This window comes from Nomascus leucogenys, chromosome 3 (assembly GCF_006542625.1).
Source record: "Nomascus leucogenys isolate Asia chromosome 3, Asia_NLE_v1, whole genome shotgun sequence".
Taxonomy (NCBI): Eukaryota; Metazoa; Chordata; class Mammalia; order Primates; family Hylobatidae; genus Nomascus; species Nomascus leucogenys.
In genome coordinates, this window is record NC_044383.1 from 132,466,765 (window position 1) to 132,493,162 (window position 26,398).

The 26,398-nt window shown below is 39.9% G+C and overlaps 1 protein-coding gene across 5 annotated transcripts in view; it reads left to right on the top strand.

Annotated features, from left to right (window-relative positions):
• The window catches only part of GRM1 (glutamate metabotropic receptor 1), a 410,692-nt gene extending 392,127 nt beyond the window's left edge, over positions 1 to 18,565 (top strand). For 2 of the 5 annotated variants that reach the window (XM_003255843.2, XM_030809805.1), the window contains exon 9: positions 14,833 to 18,562. In XM_003255843.2, coding sequence (XP_003255891.1) covers positions 14,833 to 15,760 — 928 coding nt within the window. In that variant the 3' untranslated portion in view covers positions 15,761 to 18,562. Of the gene's footprint in view, positions 1 to 7,540; positions 7,626 to 14,832 lie in introns of all 5 variants that reach the window. The other 3 variants (XM_030809807.1, XM_030809808.1, XM_030809804.1) reach the window with 3 other exon arrangements.
• The last annotated feature ends 7,833 nt before the right edge of the window (positions 18,566 to 26,398 follow it).

Sequence of the window (26,398 nt, forward strand, 5' to 3'; positions counted from 1 at the left end):
TGAATTGTACAGGAACTTGACAAACATGTTGGAATTGTGAAGGAAACATATGCAAGATCCCATGAAGGCTAAGGATCCTTTAGGGAACCTAAACATTATCAAAGAAACAGAGGGAAGAAAAATATTAAGATATCATTTTACAACCCTTGGTTTGGCAAAAATTAAGAAATGAAGAATTCTGATAAGACTTTTGTTTTGGGTAGAATGAAAGAGACTGTGGCGGAATAGCTCCCAAGAAGAATAATTGGAAAAACAACAGGAAGGACAAAGATAGTTTATTTACAGCATCAGGGAGCTACTGAAATGATGAAGATTAATGAGACTCAAATTTCAGAGAAAGGAGAACTGAAAACTGAGACAATTATCTGCAACACTGTTTCCATGGGACAAACACTGATAGTGCAAATTTGCCAATTCAGGGCACTATATGGAGGCTGAGTGTATTTGTTCATTCTCACACTGCTATACAGAACTACCTGAGACTAGGTAATTTATGAAGAAAAGAGGTCTAATTGACCACAGTTCCACAGGCTTAACAAGAATCACGACTGGGAGGCCTCAGGAAGCTTACAATCATGGCAGAAGGAGAAGGGAAAGAAAACATGTCTTACCATGGCAGAGCAGGAAAGCAAGTGAGTGAAGGGGGAAGTACCACACACCTTCAAACAACCAGATCTCCTGAAAGCACACTCACTATCACCAGAACAGCAAGGGGGAAAGGGGAAGCCTGCTTCCGTGATGCAATCACCTCCCACGAGGCCCCTTCTCTGACATGCTGGGATTACAATTTGAGATGGGATTTAGATGGGACAGAGAGCCAAACCATATCCCTGAGTTTCCAGGCTTGGGCCCAGCAGAGAATCAATGGAAGGACCAGAGGAAACAGGAAATCTTTTGGTCACAAATGACTGGGGTGAGGAAATGAAAGGCCAGAGAGGCTTCACCACAGGTCCAGCTTCTCCCTCAACACATTTGCTGATGTCTGCCATTGGGTGGGTCAGAAAGATTAAAAGATAAGCTGAATATATCTAAAATACAGAATAGGTTTCCATGGAGTTCTCCAGTGCTGAGAGACAGACTCATCTAGGAGAGAGCTCAAAAACACTTTTGTAATCATGTGAAGCTAAAATGACAAAAATGAAGACTCAAAGTCATTCAAACACATGATCAAGGTTCCCTGTCAAGATATTTTCCTAATTTTGAAGCTATCTGTAGTAGAAGACCAAAAATCTAAATAGAAAAATCTTTGAAAAGCAGGGGACAGAAAGAAAGACCCACCAGATGAAGTGCACTAGTGCACAGCCAGGCTTTCTATTGAAAGTCCTGAAAGGATATGCCCTATGGTAGACTGATTTTTATCAAAATTGCAAAATGGCTGTGACTCAGCTTAGTCACTGGTTGGATTACATTAAGCAGTGCCCCTCTGCTTAGGAGAGAAAATGGTAAAGCAGGATCGCACTTTCTAGGGCCTCTACATAATCTTATTTTATATGTTCACAGTGTCTCTTCTGATATAAAATACTATTAAGCATACCAAGAGATAGGACCATATTACTGGAAAACCTAGGGAAACAGACAATAGAAGAAGACCCCCATGTGATACACTATTGGAGAATGTTAGAAAACCAAGTCAGGATTCTTAACATTGGTAAATAAAGGAAAAGAATAATCTTTTGCCTTGCATTTTCTGTGTGAACTCTGTCTCAGAGGAACTAAATAGATGATGAGAGAAAGTTCTTCTTTAGAAGGGAAATAGAGTTGACAGATACAAAAAGAATGATAGAATTGCATCACCACTTTGTAGTCTCATAATAAAATAATTTATCTATCCTCTGATAATTAATGGCTGCTAAAACTACCAGAGGAAAGACTGATGGGATGTTTTACAAAGTATGCATCAGGATAACAACATCTGATATCTTTGAAAATTGCTATAATAAAAAGTTAATTTTAAAAATGTCTAAAAACCAAGCAGAATGTCTAAAAACCTCATACACTAGTGTAAATTGTTCAAGAACTTTGCAAAATAATTTGGTAATATATAAGAAAGACGAATGTGCATGCTCAACAATGTACCAATTCTAGTTCTAAGTACATATCATGGGAAAAAAGTCTCCCACGTTTGTGCAAGAAGACATACTTAACAATGTTTATTGCAGCATTGATAAAATAGCAAAATGTAGGAAACAAACTAAATGGTCATCAGCAGAAGAATGGATTATTCTTTAAAGTGTGGTATTTGTTCAATTTAGTTTAAGTGAATGAACTAGAGTTACATATACCAACATAATACTGTGCAAAAAGGGAAATTGTTGGATGGAAATGTAGAGTAATGTCAAGTATATCAAATATAATATGCTAAACACTATCATGTATTATTTACTAACACATATGAATATACATGTTGTAAAAGCATTAAAATATGCCAAGTGACAATACATACCAATTTGTCTCTTTAAAAGGAGAAGGTTCATATTTAGAATAATATACAGAGGGCTTCAAATATATCCTTAATATTTTCAAAAGAAAGAAGATTTTAATAAGGCAAAATGTTAATATTTGACAAATCTATGGTGGTAACTAAACTGAATGTCATTAAACCATTCTCTGTAGTCTCTTACTAGCTTATGAATCTTAATAATTAACAATTTTGAAATGAAGCAATATTTTACACCTATATGGAAAGACTGCATTGTGCATATATATAAAGAGTTTTAATATACATGCATGCATTAAAAGGAAGGGTGGAAAAAATTTCCATTTATAGAGAACCTACACACATACCCAGAGCTCCATTCTCCATTCCTATAAACAAATGCTGAAAAACAAATATTAAAATTCAAAAAATAGGCAAAAATGCATTTGGCTTTGGAAAGCAATCAGAGGCACAAATTATGTATTTATCTATAAAAACAACATAAAATAGACTGTACCCTGCTAAAATGGTCTTGAGTGGTGGCTGTCATTCTTTATGATTACTTTGGACAGCTGCTGCATTATTATTTCCATGGAGAGCTTTCTATATTTTTAAGACTGACCATATGGAATTCTATAGACCATTTTATCTCTGCTAAAAAGTAGATTAACCTCCAAACCTCCATGAACATGCAACTTCATAGACAGCTAACTTGACTGTGTGCCTCACCTGTTCCTGACAAATCCGTTTAAAGTCACTGTTACCCAAATAAAAAAAGCCTGGAAGAGAGAGAAAATAAAGTCTAGTTTATTTTCTACTAAAAGTTATTGACAGTCTTGAATAAGGAAAGTGGCTGAAGTCAACAAGTGAAGTGAAGGGAAGTTTGAGATCCTATGAAATAAGTCTAAGCTAAATACACACCAATATTTTAAATATCTGAGTCTTTTGTCTGTGTCTTTATTTTTCCATCCTTCAAAATAAGGGTATTAATAGCAATGGCTTATGGATTCGGCTGGAATAGCATTTTGCTATTTGAAAGCATTTTCACACATACTTTTTAAACAATCCTTCTTTATGGATGAAAAAATTGAGTCTCAAAGAAGTGATCATACAATTGGAAAGTGCCAGGCCTCCAGATTCAATGTTCAGAGATCTCATTGCTAACATCATACTGAGTAAAATTTATTTGTAACAAATTCTAACTTCATTTAAAAAATAAATCTTTACATAGAAAGTGAAGAATGGGTGACCTGATGTAAATAAAATAACATATTAAAGCAAAGTCATACAGAGTTAAGTATCTCTCAAAGTGAGATAGGCTGTTATATCAAGGAAGACTATTTGGACAATGGAAATATATGGGTAAAGCTATGCAGAATCCATCAGTGTATGACAAGCGGTGACTTTACAAAAGGAAGAATGGAAAAGGAAAAAGGAATGGGAAGAGGAGGGGAGGAGAGGGAAAGGGAGGGGAGGGAGGGAGGGAAAGAAAGGAAGGAAGGAGGGAAAGAAAAAAGGAAGGAAGGAGAGAAAGGAAAAGAAGAGAGAGAGACCTTTGCACTTTAAGAAGAAATTGAAGAGGACTCTTTCTAACTAACTTCTGAGGTTTCTTTAAATCCACAACTTCTGCCAAAAGATTCAAGCACAGATTTGGGACTTATATTTGACAAGCCCCCATATGCTACATTTTCCCTCCAAGCTTTTACTCTGGCTTGCTGAATCTGTGGTTGGTTGAATATGTGGTTTTACAATTGCTAAAAATACCCTGAAGTCAACCTCTTTCTCTCAGTTTTTATGCAGTTGATAAAATGGCCACTCTGGCCTCAGATTTTACATGGCTTGTCCTGTAACCTTTAATAAAACACTCCTTTCATAAAAGCAAGGTCTGTACTCAGGGTCATTTATGTTTCACTTCAATACAAAGTGAAAGTCAGAGACCAAACAAAAGGGATCATAAAGGAGATGCTCTATTGTTTTTTGTTTGTTTGTTTGTTTGTTTTTCAAATCTCTCCTTCAATAGTTAATCAGGGTGTCTTTGGGATTACTGAGTTACTGTGTGAAGCTTTGCTGTCAATATGCCGGAAAGCCCCAAAGGAACCGCAGAACTGTCCCCAAACTGCAGGAGTAGGTTTTAAGAGGGAATGTAAGTCACAGAGGCCAGAGAGTTTCCCATCCAATTCCCGGGAGACACAGAAGTACAGATGCTGCCTGAGTACACCACGCTGTGCAACTGTGCTAAGGTCAGTACATCGACCAAGTTGTCAAGGCATCCCCCTGCCTCTTGTTTTTATCGTTAGACATCCCCAGCAGGCAGGACCAGCTGCATTATTTGCAGGGCCCAGTGCAAAATGAAAACACGGAGCTCCTGATTCAAAAAGCAGGGGAAAAGTGTTAAAGGTACTACATTATAAAGCCACAGCTTCTCTTGATCTGTCATGGTGTTTTGTATTTTTCATTTAGTGCTGTGTTCCCTTGTGTGGGGCAAATGAAGTCCCACCAGACACGGCCACCCCCATTTTGTGACTGCACGTGCACAGCCCACAGGCTGCCAGGTTCCCCTCCAGCCAGTAACTGGGCAGAGGCCATAGGGAAGTTGAACCAGTTACCTCTCTTTCTCACGTCCCGTTTGCCTCAGCCCATATTAGACAGGTGACTCCCAAGGGTATTGCCATAACAGTGCAGAGACACCTAAGGTATCTGGATAAAGGATGGGCAAGAGGCTTGCCACTGCATGTTGCCTACCAAAAGTGCAGTGGCACTGCCAGTCCAGGGAGGAGACAGCCACTGCCATTCATTACCTTGAGATAGTATAGGGCACATACATCAGACCCTGATCTTGTCAGGACTTGTGCCCAACCCCTTGTCAGTGGTGGAAAGTGGTAGTGATTTCTAGACAGGGGCAGGTAGTGGGAGGCTGGATGGGGCTGGGATCCAGGGGACAAGAGTCCGAAAAGCCTAGAGCCTGTCCAGAAAGGCAGGGAGGCTGCAAGATGTGGGCCATGTGTAAACTGAGGCTCCAATCTCCCAGCGCATGCTCTATTTTCCCATTGACCATCACTTGCAAAACACAAATTAAAAAATAACATTTTTCTGAATTTCAAGAGGATGATCACAGAGCACTAAACATCAAGTGCAGGGCTCTTCAGAGGGAGGGACTGTGTTTGTCTGTCTGTGCTGGTTCCAGGCCCGTGAAGCTGGTCCTGCCAGGGCCCCAGTTCCCAGTGCCAGTTGAATAGGCCACATACAGACATTCCTCAAAAGTAGAATTAATTAGAGGCTCAAGAGCATTCAAACAAGGCAAAGCCTAATGCTTTGAGTGTATTTTCTATCTTCTTTCATGAGAAATAAAGTTGCTTGAATATCATTTTACATATTACTTCCCACTAACTTCATTTGTATATTCAGATATACCTTTATTCCTGACCATCTCCTTGCTAACATTTTCATTGTTTTAATGATCTTTTGATTTTGAGTAGGCATCTTGAATGTCAGGGGCATATTACCTTGATAAGTTTGATAGCAAACAGTGTCTGTTTTTCTAATTTTATTAAATGAATGGATTATTGCAGTAATAATGAAGTTACACCAAGGTGTCTCAAATTCTTATTTTTGGATGAGGATTTCAAATTACTCTGGGTAGATCATGCACCTTTAAATGATTTCGTGAATGGTCCAAACTTGATGGAATTGTACATATGGATTAACTTTGTTTTTTCTCTGTTACATTCAATGTGCTATGGAAAATCTTTTCCTGCCTTATACATTCAGATCAAATCCCTTGCTTTCAGGTAGTGAACATCTTTTCCACAGTATTCTTGTTTAAAATTTAAAACTCACAGCTCTTCTTCCCAGCACCTGTCAGGCCTCAGCCTGAAAGACTTGGAATGGGAAGGGGCATGGTCTCCTCATGCAATACCTCTTTCTCCTCTTTCTTCCGAGTTTTCACTCTTCTGTCTACTTTGATGGGAAAAAGAGATAGAAGAGAAGGAAAAGGTCTTTGACTTGCCAGGAGCCATTTTGGTCCTCTTCCAGGTTACCCTGGACAGTTGTCACCAGGATCTTTTGGGTAGAGGGTCAGATGTTGACTCATAGAGAATATTGATGAGTTTGAGGAGCCCTACAGAGAACTACATCACTGCAGAGTCCCCTGACATGAAAGATTTCTCCCCAGTTGAACCAGCCTCATCCATACCACCTGTAACATATGCTGATAGTTCACCCTAAGTATTCTGTCCCTGAAATTCTTTTCCATGCCAGGCAGCCCGCTTATGTGGCATGACAGCCAGATAGCTTTATCCCACCACCTTCTGCAGTCCTAGCTGACTCATGGGAAAAGCACTTATCCTTATTCCAACAAATGATGGAAAGGCCAACTACCCATGGCTGCCCATCAGCCTTTTCATGTCTAGCTAGTTCTCTTCTCCATCTGCCAAAGGGGCACAGAGGACAGATTATCCTAGGTGCTGTATAAGGAGACATCCAGCTAGGGAATGAGATGATATTCTTCCTGTGTGCAGATTCTTCCAATCTCAACAGGTGGGTCTCTTGCTGCTCCCTCTCTCTCTACCATTGGACACTTTCTGTCTTGTGAATGCCAAGAGATAAATATATGAAGTGACAGCAATGCATTCATTATGCCATAATATGCAGGAAAATTAACAGTGCAATTAAAAGTCACAGTGTCAGACATAAACTCATGCACTTCCTTTAAGAGGAGTAGAGGGTGGGAAGAATCAGCCTACATCAATGTAAGTAGAGATGAAGTCCACTGCCACCAGGGATAAAGAAGGGTGTCAACAGTGGAGGGAAAGAGCAAACCTGGGATAGACACACACACACACACACACACACACACACACACACACAGAGAGAGAGAGAGAGAGAGAGAGAGAGCAAAAAAAGCATCTGCCACTTGGAAAGAGATGCACCCCACTGACATGGTTTTAAGAAATAGCCTGGCAATAAGAAACAGCCAGGCAGAGCAGGGACCATACAGGAAACGGAGGTGGAGGCAATACAGAGCAAGGCTCAGGGCCAGGCACTGCCTGAGTGGTGGACTTGCCATATCTGCACACATGTATAATCCCCTCGCTCACTGGGTGTCTTTTTCTTTTCAATCTTCAGGAAGAGGCAGCCAGAATTCTCGCCCACCAGCCAGTGTCCGTCGGCACATGTGCAGCTTTGAAAACCCCCACACTGCAGTGAATGTGTAAGAGAAGCTGCATGGAAAATCTAGTGTTTTGCCCCTTGCTTTCTCTCTCCTGGGTTTTTCCACTTTCTAACATGGAAACAGATGTGGTGCATGCCATCAGAATGAAGAATTCATTTACGTGCCATGGTTTGCACGACTGCCTTAAATTGATTGTCCATCGTTCTTAAAAGGACACTGTCAAGTTGTTCATTTAGTCTTTTTGCTTTTTTATGTTTTGATGCACTATATCATTTTTCTGATTCTGGAGATTCACTTTTGTTTGTGACTCCCACTCACAAGCTTGAAAGTGAATTTTCCCCCTTCAGAAATTTGTCAGCTTCTCCTTGGCAAACAGAGCTCTTTCTTTTCTTTTCTTTTTTTTGCCTTTTTGCAGTTGCACAAATGTTTGAAATGATGCTGTCTGCACTAAAGTAAAAGCCATAGCTTGAATTTATGGAAGAGTTCTATCATGTCAGTTTGCGGGGGTGGGTACCAACATGAGCCTCTGCTGGGTGCCTCCCACGCCCCCTGGGGAGCACAAAACAAAAGTTTTGTGAGTCCCACAAAAAGTACACTTTACAAAAAGGAAAAGTAGTCATTTTCCTAACATTATGAGTGATTTTTATCAGATTTCCTCGTCTGATAAAAATAATGCATGTTTGGTCCCATTTTTGACCTTTAGATCTTGACAGTGTCTTTTTAAGTTAAGAAAAGAACATAGACCATGTTCAGTTCGTTGTGCACGGAGTCTGTGGTCATTTTCAGCTGTTCCTTTACAGCCCTTCAAACTCCTGGGAGAGTCAAAGGTACACATTCCTGCAGCAGGAGGGAGCCCACTGATGAGGTGTCTGTGGCTTGAATAGCTCTTCAGATGAGAAGAGCCCGATTTGTTCAAATGTCTGCTACTGAACCTGGCCATGGAGGCTGGTGAATAGGGCAGTAACATCTCTTCCCTTCACTCAGTGGAGTGCAATGGGAAGTCTGTTGTCTGCCTTTCTGCTATTCCTTATACAAGCCCAAATAGAAAGAGTGTGGTCTCCACCAAATCATATTGATTCTTAGAGGAACAAATATGGTGGTCCTGCTGGTGTTCCAGGTAGTAACTGAGAGGTGTCTGTGCATCTAGGTCAGAGCCACTCTACTGTGGCTGGATGAATTCTCTGTAATTCTCCCAAGCTCAGAAGGCACTGAGTGTTTCTTGTATCATGGGGTGAGTCTAACGAAGGACACAGCAAGGAGATTCTAATTGTGAGAGCTGCTGGCTGCCTGTCAAAAAGGATTGATGGGAATGGGTAGATGTTTTTGTCTTGTCCTGACAGCAGGGCCAGAGAGAGAGGAGAGTTGACTGACATTTTGTGACTAAAAGGTGAGTGCCTAAAAGCAAAAGTAAAAGCTGAATGTGGTACATCCCTGGTGGGTGACAAAAAATAAAGTAACAGTCAGCAAAGCTAACAGATTGGCCGTTAAGAACTTTCAGAATAGGATCTATTCAAACTTTCCTTCTTCAGACCATAAAGGATTAGGAAGAGATAAGTAGGTTTAAATCTGTGCACCATAGACTAAACTAAGACTGGATATTTTTAGCCATGGTTGTTCCTGTTAAATTTTTTTTTAAAGATATGTTCTTTTGTGACCTTCAGTTCCCACTGTTTTTGTGAATAGGCAAGGCAAAGAGATTAGTGATGACGGAAATAAAGCTGCCTACTGGACCATTATGGTCTGTCTAGATCTATCCTACTCCTGAGAAATAATCCCAACAGAGCAATGCAACTGTAATTTTTATTGCAATTAGAAAATTTATGAATTTTCCAGTTGCAGGAAATATGGCAGTTGCATTTCTTTGTTGAGAAATTGGCAAATTGGAAAATTTACCAGTTTTCCCATTTCTCAGGATGAATTGTGAGAACTCCAGGTAGAGCCAAGGAGCATCAGAATCTCTTACTATTAAGAGATTGTTTCTGGTAGCACAAAGCATAGAAGAAATAATAATGTTTGACCTGAAGTTCCTTTAAAGGGAGCATAATTTAAGTTGATCTATACTTCCTGAAGAAATATAATCCTATTTGTTATACCTCTGCTAAAACAATGCCATGGTACAAACATGTTATCTTAAATAGACTTTGGTACGAGAATTTCTTAGATCAGCCAGTAATCATGATTAGGTTGAACCAAAGACCATTCAAACTGTACTTGGAAAAATTTTAGTATCCATCAGAATTCTATTCTTTAATATGAAATAAATTGGGCAATGTTCTCAGGAGAGTGGAGCCTCTACCCAGACAAACTTTATGGTGCCTTCCATACTTTACTGAATTTGATTAGGTAATTTTATCTCTGAATGTCTTTTTCTTTATTGATCAAATGAAGAAAGCACAGGTCTTAATAAAGGCAAACTGATTTTCTTTGTACTGTCTTTTATCTGCTGTCATATAACTTGAGGATGTAGGATGTAATTGATCTAAAGATCCTAAAAGAAGAACTGCGTATTTAGACTTTGTGATATTCTCTAATTTCAGCAAGCCAATGGCTCTCTGACTAGCTTATGATGAAGGTAGAATTAAAGGGGATAAGGCTAAGATTCACAATACTATTTAAGATGTAATATCCACAGAAACTACCAAGTTCTCATATAATTAGAAAGCAATTGTCTTAAGAAACACACTCAGAAATTCTTTACCTTACAGCCAGTGGTGAGTCAAAAAGGTGAGAAATTGTAATTATGTTCAGATAGGCCCCCAAGTTTGAGAATACATTCTAAATATGCAGATTTTTCTGGAAGGCTTTCAAGAAGTGGAGCTGGAGTCAGTGGGAGTCCTTTGTATTGATGACAAACTTGAAGTTGCCTGGGAAAACAGAAGCCTGATACAACTGGTGTCAAATAATTCCTAGGCCTGAGATTCTACAAGACCTACTTCTCAAGCTGCACTAGGGTACCAGAGGGCTGAGGAATGTGAAGTTGAAATATTTGGACAGCTGTATTCCCAGTATTCCTTTGGGAAAGTCTTGGTGGGGTCAGAACCTCCCCTTCCTTAACAGGCCTCATGTTCTAGCTGTAGCTGTGGGAGCCAGAGCAGAACTGTCCCGAAGCCTGTGCCTTTTGATTTTTTTTCTTGGTGAGCCAATTCTCTCTTTGCTGGGACTCAATGGCGTTTTCTGGTTCCATTTTCACTTTCAGAGAAAATAAGTGCTACCCTCCTCAGGTTTCAAGGAGTGAGCCTCTCTTTCTTACGTGAAGGTCTTGCATTATCTGTGGGCTTTCTGGATACTGTCATTATATCTGTTGTGAAGCTATTAAGCCTAGAGGCAAAGACTTGATTTGGACATAAGAGAGACAGGTGTTGTGTAAGCTTCCCCTTCGGCAGCTTGTGCAGGAGGCTTCCCTCCTGATGATCTCAAACACCCACCCACTGTTATTCCCATTTTAAAACTCTCTGGATCAGAGAACAGTGTACCCTGCAGATGTAACTAGTACTTACTGAAACAAATAAAACAGACAGGATCACTGAATGCCAAAGATACACTCATCTGTTTACAGCACCCACTCTCAACCATTCTCTAAAGTGCTGTAAATATTGGGTTTTCTGTTTGGGGGATTGCGATAGTTAACTAATGAAAGAAAAACCAAAGCAAGATCCTGAACCTGTTGTTCCTGGAACTGCAGCCTCAGGCCTGCCTAGCTGTCCACACAGTAACTATGCATTATCCTATACATCCTGTAGGCCTAACAGTGTTTTCCTCCAATTGAGCCACCTGGGATATTTACTCTAAATGCCTCTGCATTTGATCTTCAAATATAAGATTGATTTAGGCCTCAGGTCTGTCTTTTGAAGTTGGAGCAAAAGGTTCAGGTGCTTTGTAACAATTATGTGGTGTTTTCTAAACCAGATTGCTTTTCCTACAATTAGGAGGCCAAATAAAATTAAACAATAGAAGGAAGAAGCTGGTGGCAGAAGCAGAAATGATTAAAGTTATCTGGGATTAAATAAATGTCATATTGCAGGATAATATTGCATTTTTATAATGTATTTATTCTTTTTTGATATAAACAGATTTGATTTTACATATTTTTCTCTTCTTAATATCACAGTAGTGGGTTCCCAGCCTTCTCAAATAAGATACTCTCTTTTCTCACCAAAACAGTTCTTAAGCCTTCACCTGAATCTATTATTACTAAATGTGCCTCTACTCATGGCCATTTGAATACAGAACAAAACAAAAGCTTCCCAGAATTTAGTTACACATGTATTGAATAGCACACTTTATCATAACAGCATCTACATACATTTAAAAACAGCAGTGCATTGTCTACAAATGCATAATATTTATTCAGTCTAAAAACAATGCTTAATGCAGGTATAGATGCATGGACCTTTCAGATTACCTATGGACCACAGGTAAGAAATGACTCATCTTGAAGGACCAAAGTTTATACTCTGCTGCAATGTCTGTGAGATGATACATTGCTTCTACTATCTTTGGTTTTTAAAAAGCAATTTATTTTGTCCTTGAAAAAAAGATTACACTAATTTTCTTAATCTGATAAATGCCCTGAGGCAAGAGATCTGTTTCCTAATTAAACAGTACTTTACAGCAAATCTAGAGCAAGACTGAGGGGAATGAAAGTTATCAGTTTTGAAGGCTGTAGTGAAAATGTCCCATCTCAACAATAAAAATTGGATTTAATTAAAACAGAACTAAATTATGATTATATCTGTCTGCAACATGATTAATAATACTGTTAACTTATGAGTGCTTTTGATTTAAAAAGAGGCCCACATAGAACCTGTGGACAATGAGGAAAACAGCCCATGTGAATGAGTGGGTGAAGTGGATCACATTAGGGCTTTCAGGAAACAAGGTACCTTTTTGCTATTATGTGTGGAAACTAAGGCAATGTATCATTGGAACAGCTAAGCCTGCTGGTTGAATTAGAGGCAGACTGTTTCTCAAGGGACCTGTTTGTTGTTGTTTTGTTTTTTTAACACACACACAACTAAATAGATGCAGGATAAAATTTTGTTTAAGCATTTTCCTGGTGAACATTAAGAAGGCATTTCCTAATGCCTAGGAAGAAGTGGGAAGGTGGGGAAGGAAACATTTTTTTCATTGCAATTTAAAATGACGCAAATTATTGAGTTGGATGCTATATATAGTAAGGCATACTTAAGGAGGATAAGAGGCAATTAGGTTTTATATTTGCCTTTCTAGAAGAGGCATATTGAATGCATAAAGAGAAACAAAGTGTGTATAGTGGTAGATGACGGGGCAGTTGAAAAAGATTCAGTGGAAGATGAGCTTACCTACAGTTTTAAGCTCAGAAAAGCAACTGTGGATTCTGGCGGTGATTCTGGCTAGCTGGTTGACTACCTGTTCTTGCCAGGGTCACCACTGGCCTGTTCTTCAGTTTGTTTACCTCAGAAAAGGGTCAGCTATTCCAACAAAATAATGTGGAAGTCAATGAGACAATTTTTAAAAACTTTACAAGCACTTACACAGTCTCAGATAATGTATAAAGCATATATTTGAAAGAAATATTAACTTTGACTTAACAGAGATGAGCTTTTTTCTTAGACAATTAAAAATGCAGTGTAGGGTATCAGATATATGGAGGAACTACCTATTTCCCAAATAATGAGGTCAAAACTTTTAACTGTTTTATCTACTTTAGAGCCTTTATATCCAGAATTTTCTATAATCAATATCAGACATTTACACTCATCTGTACTTACCTGGCTCACTTTACTTTTCAAGATTGTAAAATATGAAATGTCAAAATATTACTTTCATCATAAATGATGCTCACATATAATTTTTGAAGTATTCATTCTTGTATTCTCAAGATGATTTAAAAAACCATTATTTAAACTACTGATCATTTCCTACATTTTTTCCAAACAAAAACTAGAATATGGATTAGTCTATTTCACACCTCCACTTAAAGAAAAAAATGTCCATTTTTATATTCCTTTTAATGTCATAAATGTGTTACTATTATGCTACTTTCTCTGTCATTTTACTGAGTACAGAGAAAAAGCAAACTTCTAAAAAAAAGAAAAGAAACAATTATTTCCCCATTTAAGGATTCCACCGTTGTTATTAATAGAAGGCTATGGTAAGGTACCAACATCTGCTAAAAGTTATACAGAATAGAAGCTGAGTCCAGAAGTAAGATCAGAGTTATTACAATAGACAGAACAGAATTTGGGGTGTATGCCACAGTACATCTTATTTTCTTATTCAGGGAGAAATTCCATATGGCTGGTTTTCTGTGGGTGCCATGAAGTTGGGAGTTGATAAGGCTGGGATGCTGCTGGCACCCTAAGACTTTTCATCACCAAGGCTCAATGAGTAGAAATTTTTGTCTCAGTAACTGCTGCTTTGTCTCAATCATAATTTTCTCTTATTTGCATCAAACTATCCTAAAGCAGGATGTGGGCATTTGTATTTTTCCTGGCTTCCTCATTCTATTGCTTTTCAAACACAGCTATTTCAGTGTTCCTAGTGTGAAAATCCCAAACTAGCTGCTGTGAGTCAGGGCCTTTGTGTGATTTGTGATCCACTGTATGTGTGAGAAATAATGCATTGAAATGTTTTTTAAAAATATCAAAAGCTATGAAGCTCATAAATTGACCATGAGTCTGAGTTTTTCTGTCATCTGCTTTTTTATGTTCCTTATAGGTACCCTGTGTGATCACGACACCCTGGTCATGGGAAATACTTGCATATGAGAATGGGCAACTGAGAGGATCTATTTTATAATCCCACAACAAAATGAGAGTAGCTTTGTATGTGGGTCTTAATTTGTCCCAAGGACAATAGCCATTATTTTGGTTGTCCATGTGTAACTAAGATTTTTTTTTTTTTAAAGTTTTCCTCCATCAGTTGGGAGTTTTTCAAAAGTGTGTGTGTGTCAGAGAGAGACAGAGAGGGAGAGGGAGAGAGCGCAAGGGAGAAAAAAGAGAGGTTTGTGAAATCTTAGACCTAAATGAAAATAGCTATTTCTACAACAGACTGGCTTTTCTCCTCAACAACTTTTCTCAGGGTCAATATTTCCTTCAGCTTTTGGTGTTCTTTTTGTAAGAGGAGGTATGGGGTGCTGGAGCAAAGGCCTACAGCAGAGACAGCAGTTAAATCTCATTGAGCTAGGTTTGCATATGTTTTCTATGTATTTTATCCTGTGTGCATGATCTATCTGCAAATAAATCCATCTCTATTTTATTCATAGTTCTAATGGCAAGTCTGTGTCATGGTCTGAACCAGGTGGAGGACAGGTGCCCAAGGGACAGCATATGTGGCACCGCCTCTCTGTGCACGTGAAGACCAATGAGACGGCTTGCAACCAAACAGCCGTCATCAAGCCCCTCACTAAAAGTTACCAAGGCTCTGGCAAGAGCCTGACCTTTTCAGATACCAGCACCAAGACCCTTTACAATGTAGAGGAGGAGGAGGATGCCCAGCCGATTCGCTTTAGCCCACCTGGTAGCCCTTCCATGGTGGTGCACAGGCGCGTGCCAAGCGCGGCGACCACTCCGCCTCTGCCGCCGCACCTGACCGCAGAGGAGACCCCCCTCTTCCTGGCCGAACCAGCCCTCCCCAAGGGCTTGCCCCCTCCTCTCCAGCAGCAGCAGCAGCAGCCCCTTCCACAGCAGAAATCGCTGATGGACCAGCTCCAGGGAGTGGTCAGCAACTTCAGTACCGTGATCCCGGATTTTCACGCGGTGCTGGCAGGCCCCGGGGGTCCCGGGAACGGGCTGCGGTCCCTGTACCCGCCCCCGCCACCCCCGCAGCATCTGCAGATGCTGCCGCTGCAGCTGAGCACCTTCGGGGAGGAGCCGGTCTCCCCGCCCGCGGACGACGACGACGACAGCGAGAGGTTTAAGCTCCTCCAGGAGTACGTGTATGAGCACGAGCGGGAAAGGAACACGGAAGAAGACGAACTGGAAGAGGAGGAGGAGGACCTGCAGGCGGCCAGCAAACTGACTCCGGATGATTCGCCTGCGCTGACGCCTCCGTCGCCTTTCCGCGACTCGGTGGCCTCGGGCAGCTCGGTGCCCAGCTCCCCCGTGTCCGAGTCGGTGCTCTGCACCCCTCCCAACGTGTCCTACGCCTCTGTCATTCTGCGGGACTACAAGCAAAGCTCTTCCACCCTGTAAGGGGGAAGGGTCCACATAGAAAAGCAAGACAAGCCAGAGATCTCCCACACCTCCAGAGATGTGCAAATAGCTGGGAGGAAAAGCCTGGGAGTGGGGGGCCTCGTCGGGAGGACAGGAGACCGCTGCTGCTGCTGCCGCTACTGCTGCTGCTGCCTTAAGTAGGAAGAGAGGGAAGGACACCAAGCAAAAAATGTTCCAGGCCAGGATTCGGATTCTTGAATTACTCAAAGCCTTCTCTGGGAAGAAAGGGAATTCTGACAAAGCACAATTCCATATGGTATGTAACTTTTATCACAAATCAATAATGACATCACAAACATAATCTCTTTTGCACAATTGTGCATAGATATATTTATGCCCACACACACTGGGCCATGCTTGCTAAGGAACAGCCCACGTGGACATGCCAGTCGGATCATGAGTTCACCTGATGGCATTCGGAGTGAGCTGGTGGAGCCAGACAGAGCAGGTGCGGGGAGGGGAAGGGCCCAGGCCAGACCCATCCCAAACGGATGATGGGATGATGGGACAGCAGCTCCTTGCTCAGAAGCCCTTCTCCCTGCTGGGCTGACAGACTCCTCATCTTCAGGAGACTCAGGAATGGGGCCGCACAGGGGTCTGTCTTTATCTACCGCAACCCGTCCAGTGCCAGCTTTGAGACTGCACTTGAAGAAAGGTGCATGGACTCCCTGCTGCTCTGCGGATTCCCTTTATTTAGGAAAACAGGAATAAGAGCAAAATTATCACCAAAAAGTGCTTCATCAGGCGTGCTACAGGAGGAAGGAGCTAGAAATAAGACAAACCATCAGCATGAGACTTTGAAAAAAAAACAACACATGATCAGCTTCTCATGTTCAATATTCACTTATTGGCGATTTGGGGAAAAGGCCGGAACAAGAGATTGTTACGAGAGTGGCAGAAACCCTTTTGTGGATTGACGTGTGTTTGTGCCAAGCGGGCTTTCCATTGACCTTCAGTTAAAGAACAAACCATGTGGCAAAATTGTTACCTTCCACTTACTGTAGCAAATAATACCTACAAGTTGAACTTCTAAGATGCGTATATGTACAATTTGGTGCCATTATTTCTCCTACGTATTACAGAAACAAATCCATCTTTGAATCTAATGGTGTACTCATAGCAACTATTACTGGTTTAAATGACAAATAATTCTATCCTATTGTCACTGAAGTCCTTGTAACTAGCCAGTGAATGTGTTCCTGTGTCCTTGTATATGTGCGATCGTAAAATTTGTGCAATGTAATGTCAAATTTACCTGTCGATGTCAACCTAATAGTCAATCTAACTGTAATTAGAAATTGTCTTTTGAATACACTATATATATTTTTTATGTTCTAATAATGTTTTATACATCATTGTCATCAATATCTAGAGAAGCTCTTTGAAGGTTTGAATACTATGGCTCAATGTTTTCATATGCAGCTCGGATGGACATTTTTCTTCTAAGATGGAACTTATTTTTCAGATATTTTCTGATGTGGAGATATGTTATTAATGAAGTGGTTTGAAAATTTGTTATATTAAAAGTGTACAAAAACTGAGAGTGAAAATAAAAGGTACATTTTATAAGCTTGCACACATTATTAAAACATAAGATTGAACAAAGCATTTAGATTATTCCAGGTTATATTAGTTTTTTTTTAAGATTTTCCACAGCTACTTGAGTGTCTAACATACAGTAACATCTAACTCAGCTCATAATTTGTAAAATCTTTATCAATCACATTTTGCCTTCTTTTAATTTTTATGTTCATGGACTTTTATTCCTGTGTCTTGGCTGTCATAACTTTTTATTTCTGTTTTTTGCTGTTGTGTAATATCCATGGACATGTAATCCACTTATTCCATCTTTACAATCCCTTTTTACCACCAATAAAAGGATTTTTCTTGCTGTTTTGATTTCTTCTATTATTTGTGGAATGAATTCTACCCCCCTTAAATGTCTTTGTTTATGCCTTATGTTCAGTCATATTTTAATATGCTTCCTTCATATTGAAGCTGCTGATTTCTCAGCCAAAAATCATCTTAGAATCTTTAAATATCCATTGCATCATTTGTTCAGAATTTAACATCCATTCCAATGTTGGAGGCTTGTATTTCTTATATTTCATCATATTCTACTGCCAAGTTTAGTCAGTTCCACACCAAGAATGAACTGCATTTCCTTTAAAAAATTATTTTAAAACACTTTATTGAAAAGATCTCATGACTGAGAGGTGGACTTTGGTTCCATGTTTTCATTGTAAGAAAGCAGAAAGCGGAAAATAATGGCTCCAGTGATTAACAGGTGGGTCTTTAGTAATTGACAAATTCATGAGGGAAAGCATATGATCTCTTTATTAGTGAATCATGTTTATTTTTTACTCTTAATGCCACTAATATGCATCCCTAATATCACAGGGCTTGTGCATTCAGATTTTTTAAAAATCAGAATAGATAAGGAAACAACTTGTATTCAAGTGTAAGATGATATCAGGTTGGTCTAAGACTTTTGGTGAACACATTCATTCAACTGTGATCACTTTATTACTCTGAATGCCTACTATTATCCTGATTATGTGGTCTTCTGAATAAATAGATTATTAGTCCTTATGTCATCATTGTTCAAAATTGGAGATGTACACATACATACCCTATACCAAGAGGGCCAAAACTCTTCACCTTAATGTATGTTCTGATACAAATTGTTCAGCTTCTTGTAAATGTGTTTTCCTTTGGCTTGTTACTGCCTTTTGTCAAATAATCTTGATAATGCTGTATAATAAATATTTTCTATTTATTAAATGTGTATGTTCTTTCTCTATAGTCTGTGGGAGTTATAATAATAGAAATAGACCAGTAGAAGAAACGATTCCAAGGTTTTGATTTGACTCAGAACATGTCTTCTGGGTGAAAGCTGGAGAACGCCACACAAGATCTACAGATCAAGTAGGTGAGAAGTACAATTTGACCATGAAGAAGTGGTACCTCATGTTGTAACAGTTTTAAATGAACTCCAAAATTAAAATTTGCAGTGACCTTGGCAGATATTGTCATTCGTCTTTTTGACGAGGGTGTGAGGCTGAACAAACTCCTGGCGTTCTAGTGGAGCTCTGGGGGAAAAGGCATCCAATGGTCCCAGCTTTGTTTTATTCATGCCCTGCAAGGCTTCTCTTTCCGTGGTTCACACTTTAGGGGGGCCTCGTTTCCAACCTTACTGCTACTCTTCTGCTCACCCTAAGTTCTATTCCTCTACATTTCAACAGACACTTCACTGGTTCCCCAAAGAAAGGAGCCTCTGTTATTCGCATTTTCTGCTATGAGATTCCTGCAAAGTAGGGCATTTCCCAAGTATCACTTGAAAAGAGAATATGATGGTACAAGGACCACACGATGAGATGTCATGCATTTTGATGGCAGGAGCAAGCTCTGTACAGGAAGTCTAATGTTAAAGAACCACACACAGGGGCTGGGACACCAGAGGTTTCTTCAGTGTGCCTAAAAGATGCAATAATAAATGATGAAATGAGAGCTTTGTGTCTCAAGAGGAAAAGTTATAGGAGAAAGAATGAGAAACAAAAACAGGAAAGAAAAAAATGAAGAAAAGTGATAGAGAAGAAAAAGAAAAATGTTTAAGATACATAGTCCAAAGACATACGCAAATGTCATGATAGGTCACAAAGGACTCCATTTGGAGAGAGTCCAGAAGCTTTACTTGGACCATAAGGAAGGCATTTGGAGAGGCAAGGATTAGGGTCCAGATGCTGTAAATGATGTATGAGTAACGGCCCCATGATTTCTACAGAGAATGCCCTGTGAGGGAATCAAAGAGAAGGGAAACAACACTTTTATAACCTGCTGTGTGCCAGACATTGTGTGCTAGGTTATTTGAATTCATTCTCATTTAACCTTTCCACTACTGCTGTCATATAGAAACTTTAGATAACTGAACTAACCCACCTCAAATTTCTCAGCTAGTAAGTAGCCCAACAGGGCTTCAATCCTCATTTTCATCCAATATAGAGCCTGTGAAGTCATGTTCCTCTCCAGAGCCCGGGGAAGAATGAAGGACCTAGTTCCTTTTTGCTTGCGATCACTTTTTCTTTCTGCTTTCTGAGTTCAGGGCAAAGCACATATTCAATAAAGATTGTTGAGAAAGTATTATGGAAAATGAATGTTATAATACCATATAGTTTCCCCAGCTCAATTCCCTGAAGATTTATTCCAAGATCCTTATGGGGTCCAGAGCTCTATATTTCCACCTACTAATTCTAACTCTGCCAGCTGGAACAACACATGCTTTCATCATGAAAGCAAGCTCTCCTTTTGGCATCAGAAAGAGCCGGCCCATGGTCAGCAGGTCCCCCTTTCCTGCAGTGTCCATTGAGCCCAGCCAGAGATCAGTGCTGGGTATGGAAGACAGCGTCCTCTGAAGAAGAACTGCAGGTAAGACATAAACTATGGAAGTGGGACATCAGTTTAAATGAGGGCAACATAAATCACCCATGGGAAAAGCAGGGGCAGGTTTCCTTTCTTAAAGAAATATGTGTCTTCAGACACAGGCAAACAAAACCAGTTACCAAGAGTTGGAGAAATATGAGGGAGAGGAAGAGCTTAGGTAGGGACTTGAACTAATAACACCAGAAACCTTGATTTGGGGTTTGATTTTCCCAGGGCAGCTTGGGAAGAAAGACTTATTAGTTAATAAACAAGAGAAACAAAGCTTAAGAATGAAGATCACAAAAATCAAAGAGGAAAATAGTGACAGAGGCTTAGAGTTGGAAGTAAACTTAGAAGTCATTTAAAATAAACTTTCACCCTGTTTAGGATTCCATTCTCCTGTGTTCTATTCCTCTTCCTAGAGAGCGAGAAGCCACCACTGATGGGTTGGGCTGGGTACAGGGCCAACTACCTGCAGTTGCTGTGCCAAAGGAGAAGGCAGAGAGCCTTAGACACTGAGAGAAGAAGTCCAAAACCACATTGTTAAACCAGAATGCTGGTCAGAGAACAGAACTCAAGCCCAAATCCAGAATAGAGGCATGACAGGAACCAGGGAATCTACAAGCAAAAATCATCAAGGCAGGCAACAGGGTGGTAAGCTATGAAATTCTGCAGATAAAATGCTGGTGACAAAAATGAGCTTTTCAGAGGATTACATATGTAACCAGAGTTTATTTTAAGGGTCAGGATAGATTTAGGTGACTTTTTTTCACCTCTGCCTAAGTATTACTGGAGACTAGAATCTTATATTTGATAAGGGAAAGCTTTACTTGTTAGAAAATTCTTTCCTTTCCTGAGGTGAATATTGCTTTTCTCTAATTTTTCCTGAGTTCTGCCTTTTAGAAAAACACTGAACAAATTTAGTCCACTGTGCACGTGACTTCCCTTCAGCTACTTGAATACAGTGATTACATCATTCTTTAAGCAGTTTATGCTCCAAGCCAAATAGCTTCACTTCTTTCCATTGTTACCTTTGTTATTGTCTTCCTAACCCCCTAATCAGGCCATGATCATACCTCAATTTTTGAATATGCTTTAAGAACATATTGTATCCACAACTGGACACAATACCACACATATACTTTGACTCTCTTTAATCATTATTCTCCTATTTCTGCCTAAATTTACGTTACTTTATTCGCAGTCTTGCCACATTTTGAGCTCACACTTAGCTCAGAGCCAGCTATAACCCTGAAGCCATTTTTATATGAATTGCAATAATTGGATATGAATATGAATCTTTTCTTAAGTTGAATTTCTCCAGAAAGAGACCCTGAGAGGAGGACTGGCCCACTAGTTGTGTATTGGGGAAGTGATCCCTGGAAGCTCTGGTAGAAGAGTGGGCAAGAAAGGCAGCAAACAATATGCAGGCAATAAAGGGACATTACCATGCAGGGTTGCCGCTGTGGGAAACAGGAGTTCAGTCCTTCTGGGAACTCTGGGAGACAGTGGAGGACATGCCTCACAAGTGTCCCCACTCCCCCACTCCCCCACTCCCCATGGGGCAACAGAATTGAGGGTAGCAATTGGAGCAATTCCTGTCAATCATGGCTGAACATTGCTGGGGAGGGAGGTACATGTCAATTTCTAGTTACTCCCTGTGTGTCCCAAGTACAGGCTCCTGTCTCCAGAGAAAGCCCTCAGGCAAAGAGTTGCAGATGCTGGAGGTTGGACATTTTAATGTTGGTTTGTGTGAGGAAGGTAGGCACCAAGGGGACGTGGTCAGAACAATAGTGTACTAGCTACAGATGTGATTATGGAGAGAAAGAAAGGTGGAGGTGGGGGAGTGCAGAGAGAGAGAGAGAGAAAGAGAGAAAGTGGGAGGATATTTCCACAGACATAGATAACACTACAGATAAAGACGTAAAAACAAAGACCTGAAGAAGTCAAAGCAAAGGTATATCTAAACATTTGTAGTGGGAACAGCCACTTCTAGAATCACCCATAGAAACTATTTATTCATAGCAAGGAAAATCACAAAAGAAAATTAAAGTGAAAGCTTGCTTTAAATAAGTGTGTTGTTAGATTCTGGATTACTTCCATGCAATGATTCCTTAAATTTAGTCATTATTCTATCACAAAAATAATAAAATGCATTGTAGAAAATTGGGAATTAAAGAAAAACCTATAGTCACATGATCCAAACATTGACATTGTAGATTTTATTTTTCCTTCCAGTGACTTTCATATAAGTTTCATTTCAACAGAGTTAGAATCAGCTTTCATTTATATTAGGTTGATGCAAAGGTAATTGCAGTTTGCAGTTTTTGCTATTACTTTTAATGGTAAAACCCAATTACCTTGGCACCAACCTGATAATTGGGTTTCCTGCTCTTTTTTTTTTTCATTTAGCATTGCGACCTACAGCAGGAGTTTCCACTTGATTAGATCTGAGGAATCACCCGTTTACGGAGTTAGACAAATCTCCCTCTCCCACAGAATCCAGGAAAGCTTTGGGAAATAATTCATACCTGGTTCCTAACTGAGGTTCAAATGTATAGCACCATAGCCAATAGGCAGTAGTGTCCTGGGGAAACCAGGTTATGGGGAGGGCAACAGATGGTGTCAAAGAAGGAGAAAAAAAGAATCATGAGAAATAAATGAGAGATCCCATTTCTAAAAAAAAAAAAAAATTAGCTAGGCGTGGTAGCACACCTATAGTCCCAGCTACTCTGGAGGCTGACATGGGAGGATCCATTGAGTCCCAGGAGTATGAGGCTGCAGTGAGCCATGATCATACCACTACACTGCAGCCTAAGTGCAACTACAGGATAAGACCCAAAAGAGGAAAGGGGAAAGGGGACAGGGGAAAGGGAAGGGAAGGGAAGGGAAAGGAAGGGGAGGGGAGGGGAGAGGAGGGGATGGGAGGGGAGGGGGAGGGAAAGGGGGAGGGGAGGGGGAGGGGAGGGGGAGGGGAGGAGAGGGGAGGGGGAGGGGAGGGGGAGGGGGAAGGAGAGGGGAGGGAGGGAGAGGGAGGGGGAGGGAGGGGGAGGGGAGGGAGAGGGAGGGGAGGGAAGGGAAGGGAAGGGGGAAGGGGAAGGGAAGGGAAGGGAAGGGAAGGGGAAGAAGGAGAGGGAGAAGAACGCATGACATTTGGGCGAAAATCAGCAACAAGGCTTGGGTGGTGGGTGGATGGGAGCAATAATTAAACCCATTAGATCCTGGAGCAGGGATTAAACCCATCAGAATCTACCACACTCAGCAACAGAGAAGGCTGTGTGGCTCAACAGTAAGAACGTATCATGGGGTGTCAATAACAGAAATCGGAAGCAGAGGGTACCTGAGTACCTGAGCTCTTAATGAAAGCAAGGAAGAGAATCTCATAGGACATAAGATGTCAATGCTGTGTAAGCACTACCTCATGGGCAGCTCAAGCCAGGAATAGATAGCTAGGTGGCTGTGGATAGATGCATGGAACAACCATAGGAGCAATAAAGTGTCTACAGGCAAGAGCCAAAACAGAGCATAAAATTAGCAGCTGAAACAAAGATGGCAGAGATGCAGGCAGTACGCAAATTATATGAAGGGCAACATTCTCCCTTATCCAAAGACCCAGCACAACTGGGACATGCCATGGGCTTTGCCATGTGGCACATACGAGTTTTGGGTAAATCATGAAAGTGACTTGCTTAGTATTCATCAGTTAAAAGGTAAAGCATTGAAGGTGTTTCTTACTGACATTAACAAAAATACTCCATAAACTTCATTATGTGAATATATTTTAATGTATTTAATCATTTCCCTATTTCTAGACATTTTGATTATTATAGTTTTCTGAATTCTGTAATTAGTATGAGAAATTATTTCATGTCAAAATATTTTTCTGTGTATAATATTTTTAGGCTAGTTTCTGAGATTATTAGTTTATCAATTATTTAGTAATAATTATTATTTTTACTGTCAAACAATATATTTTTAGATCACAATTGACTTGGTAAAATCCTTTGAGATAGGACTTATTTTATAAATATGAAAACTGAGGCTCAAAAATATAAACTTGCCTAAGATCACAAGGCTAGTGAAGTATATCCACTGGATTGCAAAGCCCCCACTCTGAACCACCATACTATGCTGAAAAGCTATGCTAAAAACGCTATTCTGAAAGCTCTTGATACAAATAAACACACTTAGTTTGAATAGCAAAATAATGGAAATGTTATACTGCTGACTGTAGAATCACCAGTTGGAAAGTGGGTATGAATTATCTCCCCAGGGGCTTCAAGATTCTATGGAATTGGGGAAGTTCATCTAACTACACAAGTAGAATTACCACCACACATTGACTTGCCGTGGAAGGCTACCACAAGAAAGCCCAATTCTACCTTTGCATCACAGTTTAATTGTGGTAATTTATAGATATATTAGAAAAATACTTGAAATAAGATTTATAGTAATTATCTTATTGTTCTGCAATTTAATAACATATGCCATTCTAAAAGTAACATTTTAAAAAAAAGGTCATTATTACTTCCAAAGTATTTACTAAAGAATTTCAAAGTAAAAAAAAAAAAAAAGTTAGAGAAGAAATTACTCTATCCTCAAAAATGTGAAGCTATTCGTAAGTTAATGTAAAAATAGTCAGCTAAATTCCTACTGAGAACCACCCAACAATTGTAAAATTGAGACCAACATTGTGTGTGTGTCAGTAAACCCTCAACGTATTGGCTATATTTTAAAAATAAACACAGTTCTTATTTTTTATAGACTAATCTCACTCAGAATTAGCATGTCTAAATATTTCATTCACTATGGCCATACATCTGATTTAAGGGGAAAATCTATAATAAAAGAAACCTAGGTTAGAAATATTTAGCTGTAGGAAAAGTTAGCTGTTTGGTGGTGGGTAATCACTTGACTCCTTTAATCCTCAGCATTTTTATCTCTAAAATAATGAATTGATTATGTAAAATAATAATAAATGCATTCAGGACTTATTACGTGTCCCTATGTCTCTAGCATTATATCTTTGATGTTTAATCCACAGAGCTGAGTGAAGTAGGTATGAAGTGCTGTATTAACAGAATAGACTAAGCTAGGAGAGAGGGAAGACAAAAGGGAAGGGGAGGGGGAGGGGAGGGGAGGGGAGGGGAGGGGAGGGGATCTCAGTGCCTTCATAAAATAACGTTTATTTCATGCTTACATAAAGTTACATGCAGGTTGAGCTACCTTCTTTCATGCCAGCAGCAACCCTAGCTGGACTCTGCAGTTCCTAAGTCACTACACTGGGCAATTGCATGAGCTGGAGGCTTGTGCAGGATGCTTGTAAAGACCAGAACTGGCAGTGGATGGCTTCACTTCACTTCCGCCCACACTCCCTGGGTGGAGCTCAGTCATGTGTCTCCTGAAACTTAACGATAAGGGAGGCTAAGAAATATAGTCGCCCTAATGTCTTAACACCATAAATGGTGAACACAGTTCACTGCCTCTGCCATAGTTATTTGACCCAATCTATATATAAAAAGACTGGGGCTTAGATATACTAAGTAGTTTGCCTAGGGTCACACAGTTAATAAGTGATGACTATGAGAGACACAGGATCAAAAGAATCCAGAGCTTACTTTAACTAACCTCTAAATTATGCAAACCTCTAAGTCTCCTTCCATTTTCAGTATTGTCACCACCATGACTGCACCCAGAAAACAGAGCAATTGATAGCACAAATTCTTTTGATTTGTTTTTCCTTTTTCGGTTCTTTGCTACAATGTATAATCTGTTTCCATGTAGCCACACAGATGAGCACATGGCAGAAATTTTTAGCACAGACTTTTGTAACCAGTTCTTTCTATTTATCAAAACTCAGTCTGATTGTGAAGACTTACATCAAGTCCACCCCAAGTAACTAGTAAACAGATATATCTTAAAATAACCTAAATCCTCTCATATTGGAATACTGTATTTAATTTACTATAAGTAGTGGTCATGGGGAGAAGTGTTTTTTCAATGATTGAAGGCATCAGTTGAGTTTTTAATTTTTAAAATAATTTTTAATCAATACAAATTAATTTTTGCCCAATGTTTAAAATAACTAGTTAAAAAATATAAAAATATAGGGTAGGGATCAAATTATTCTTACACCTGCAGGGTTATAGTAGAACCTTAGTGATAAAATGAAAATACTTTTCTAGGGGAGAGGACTTA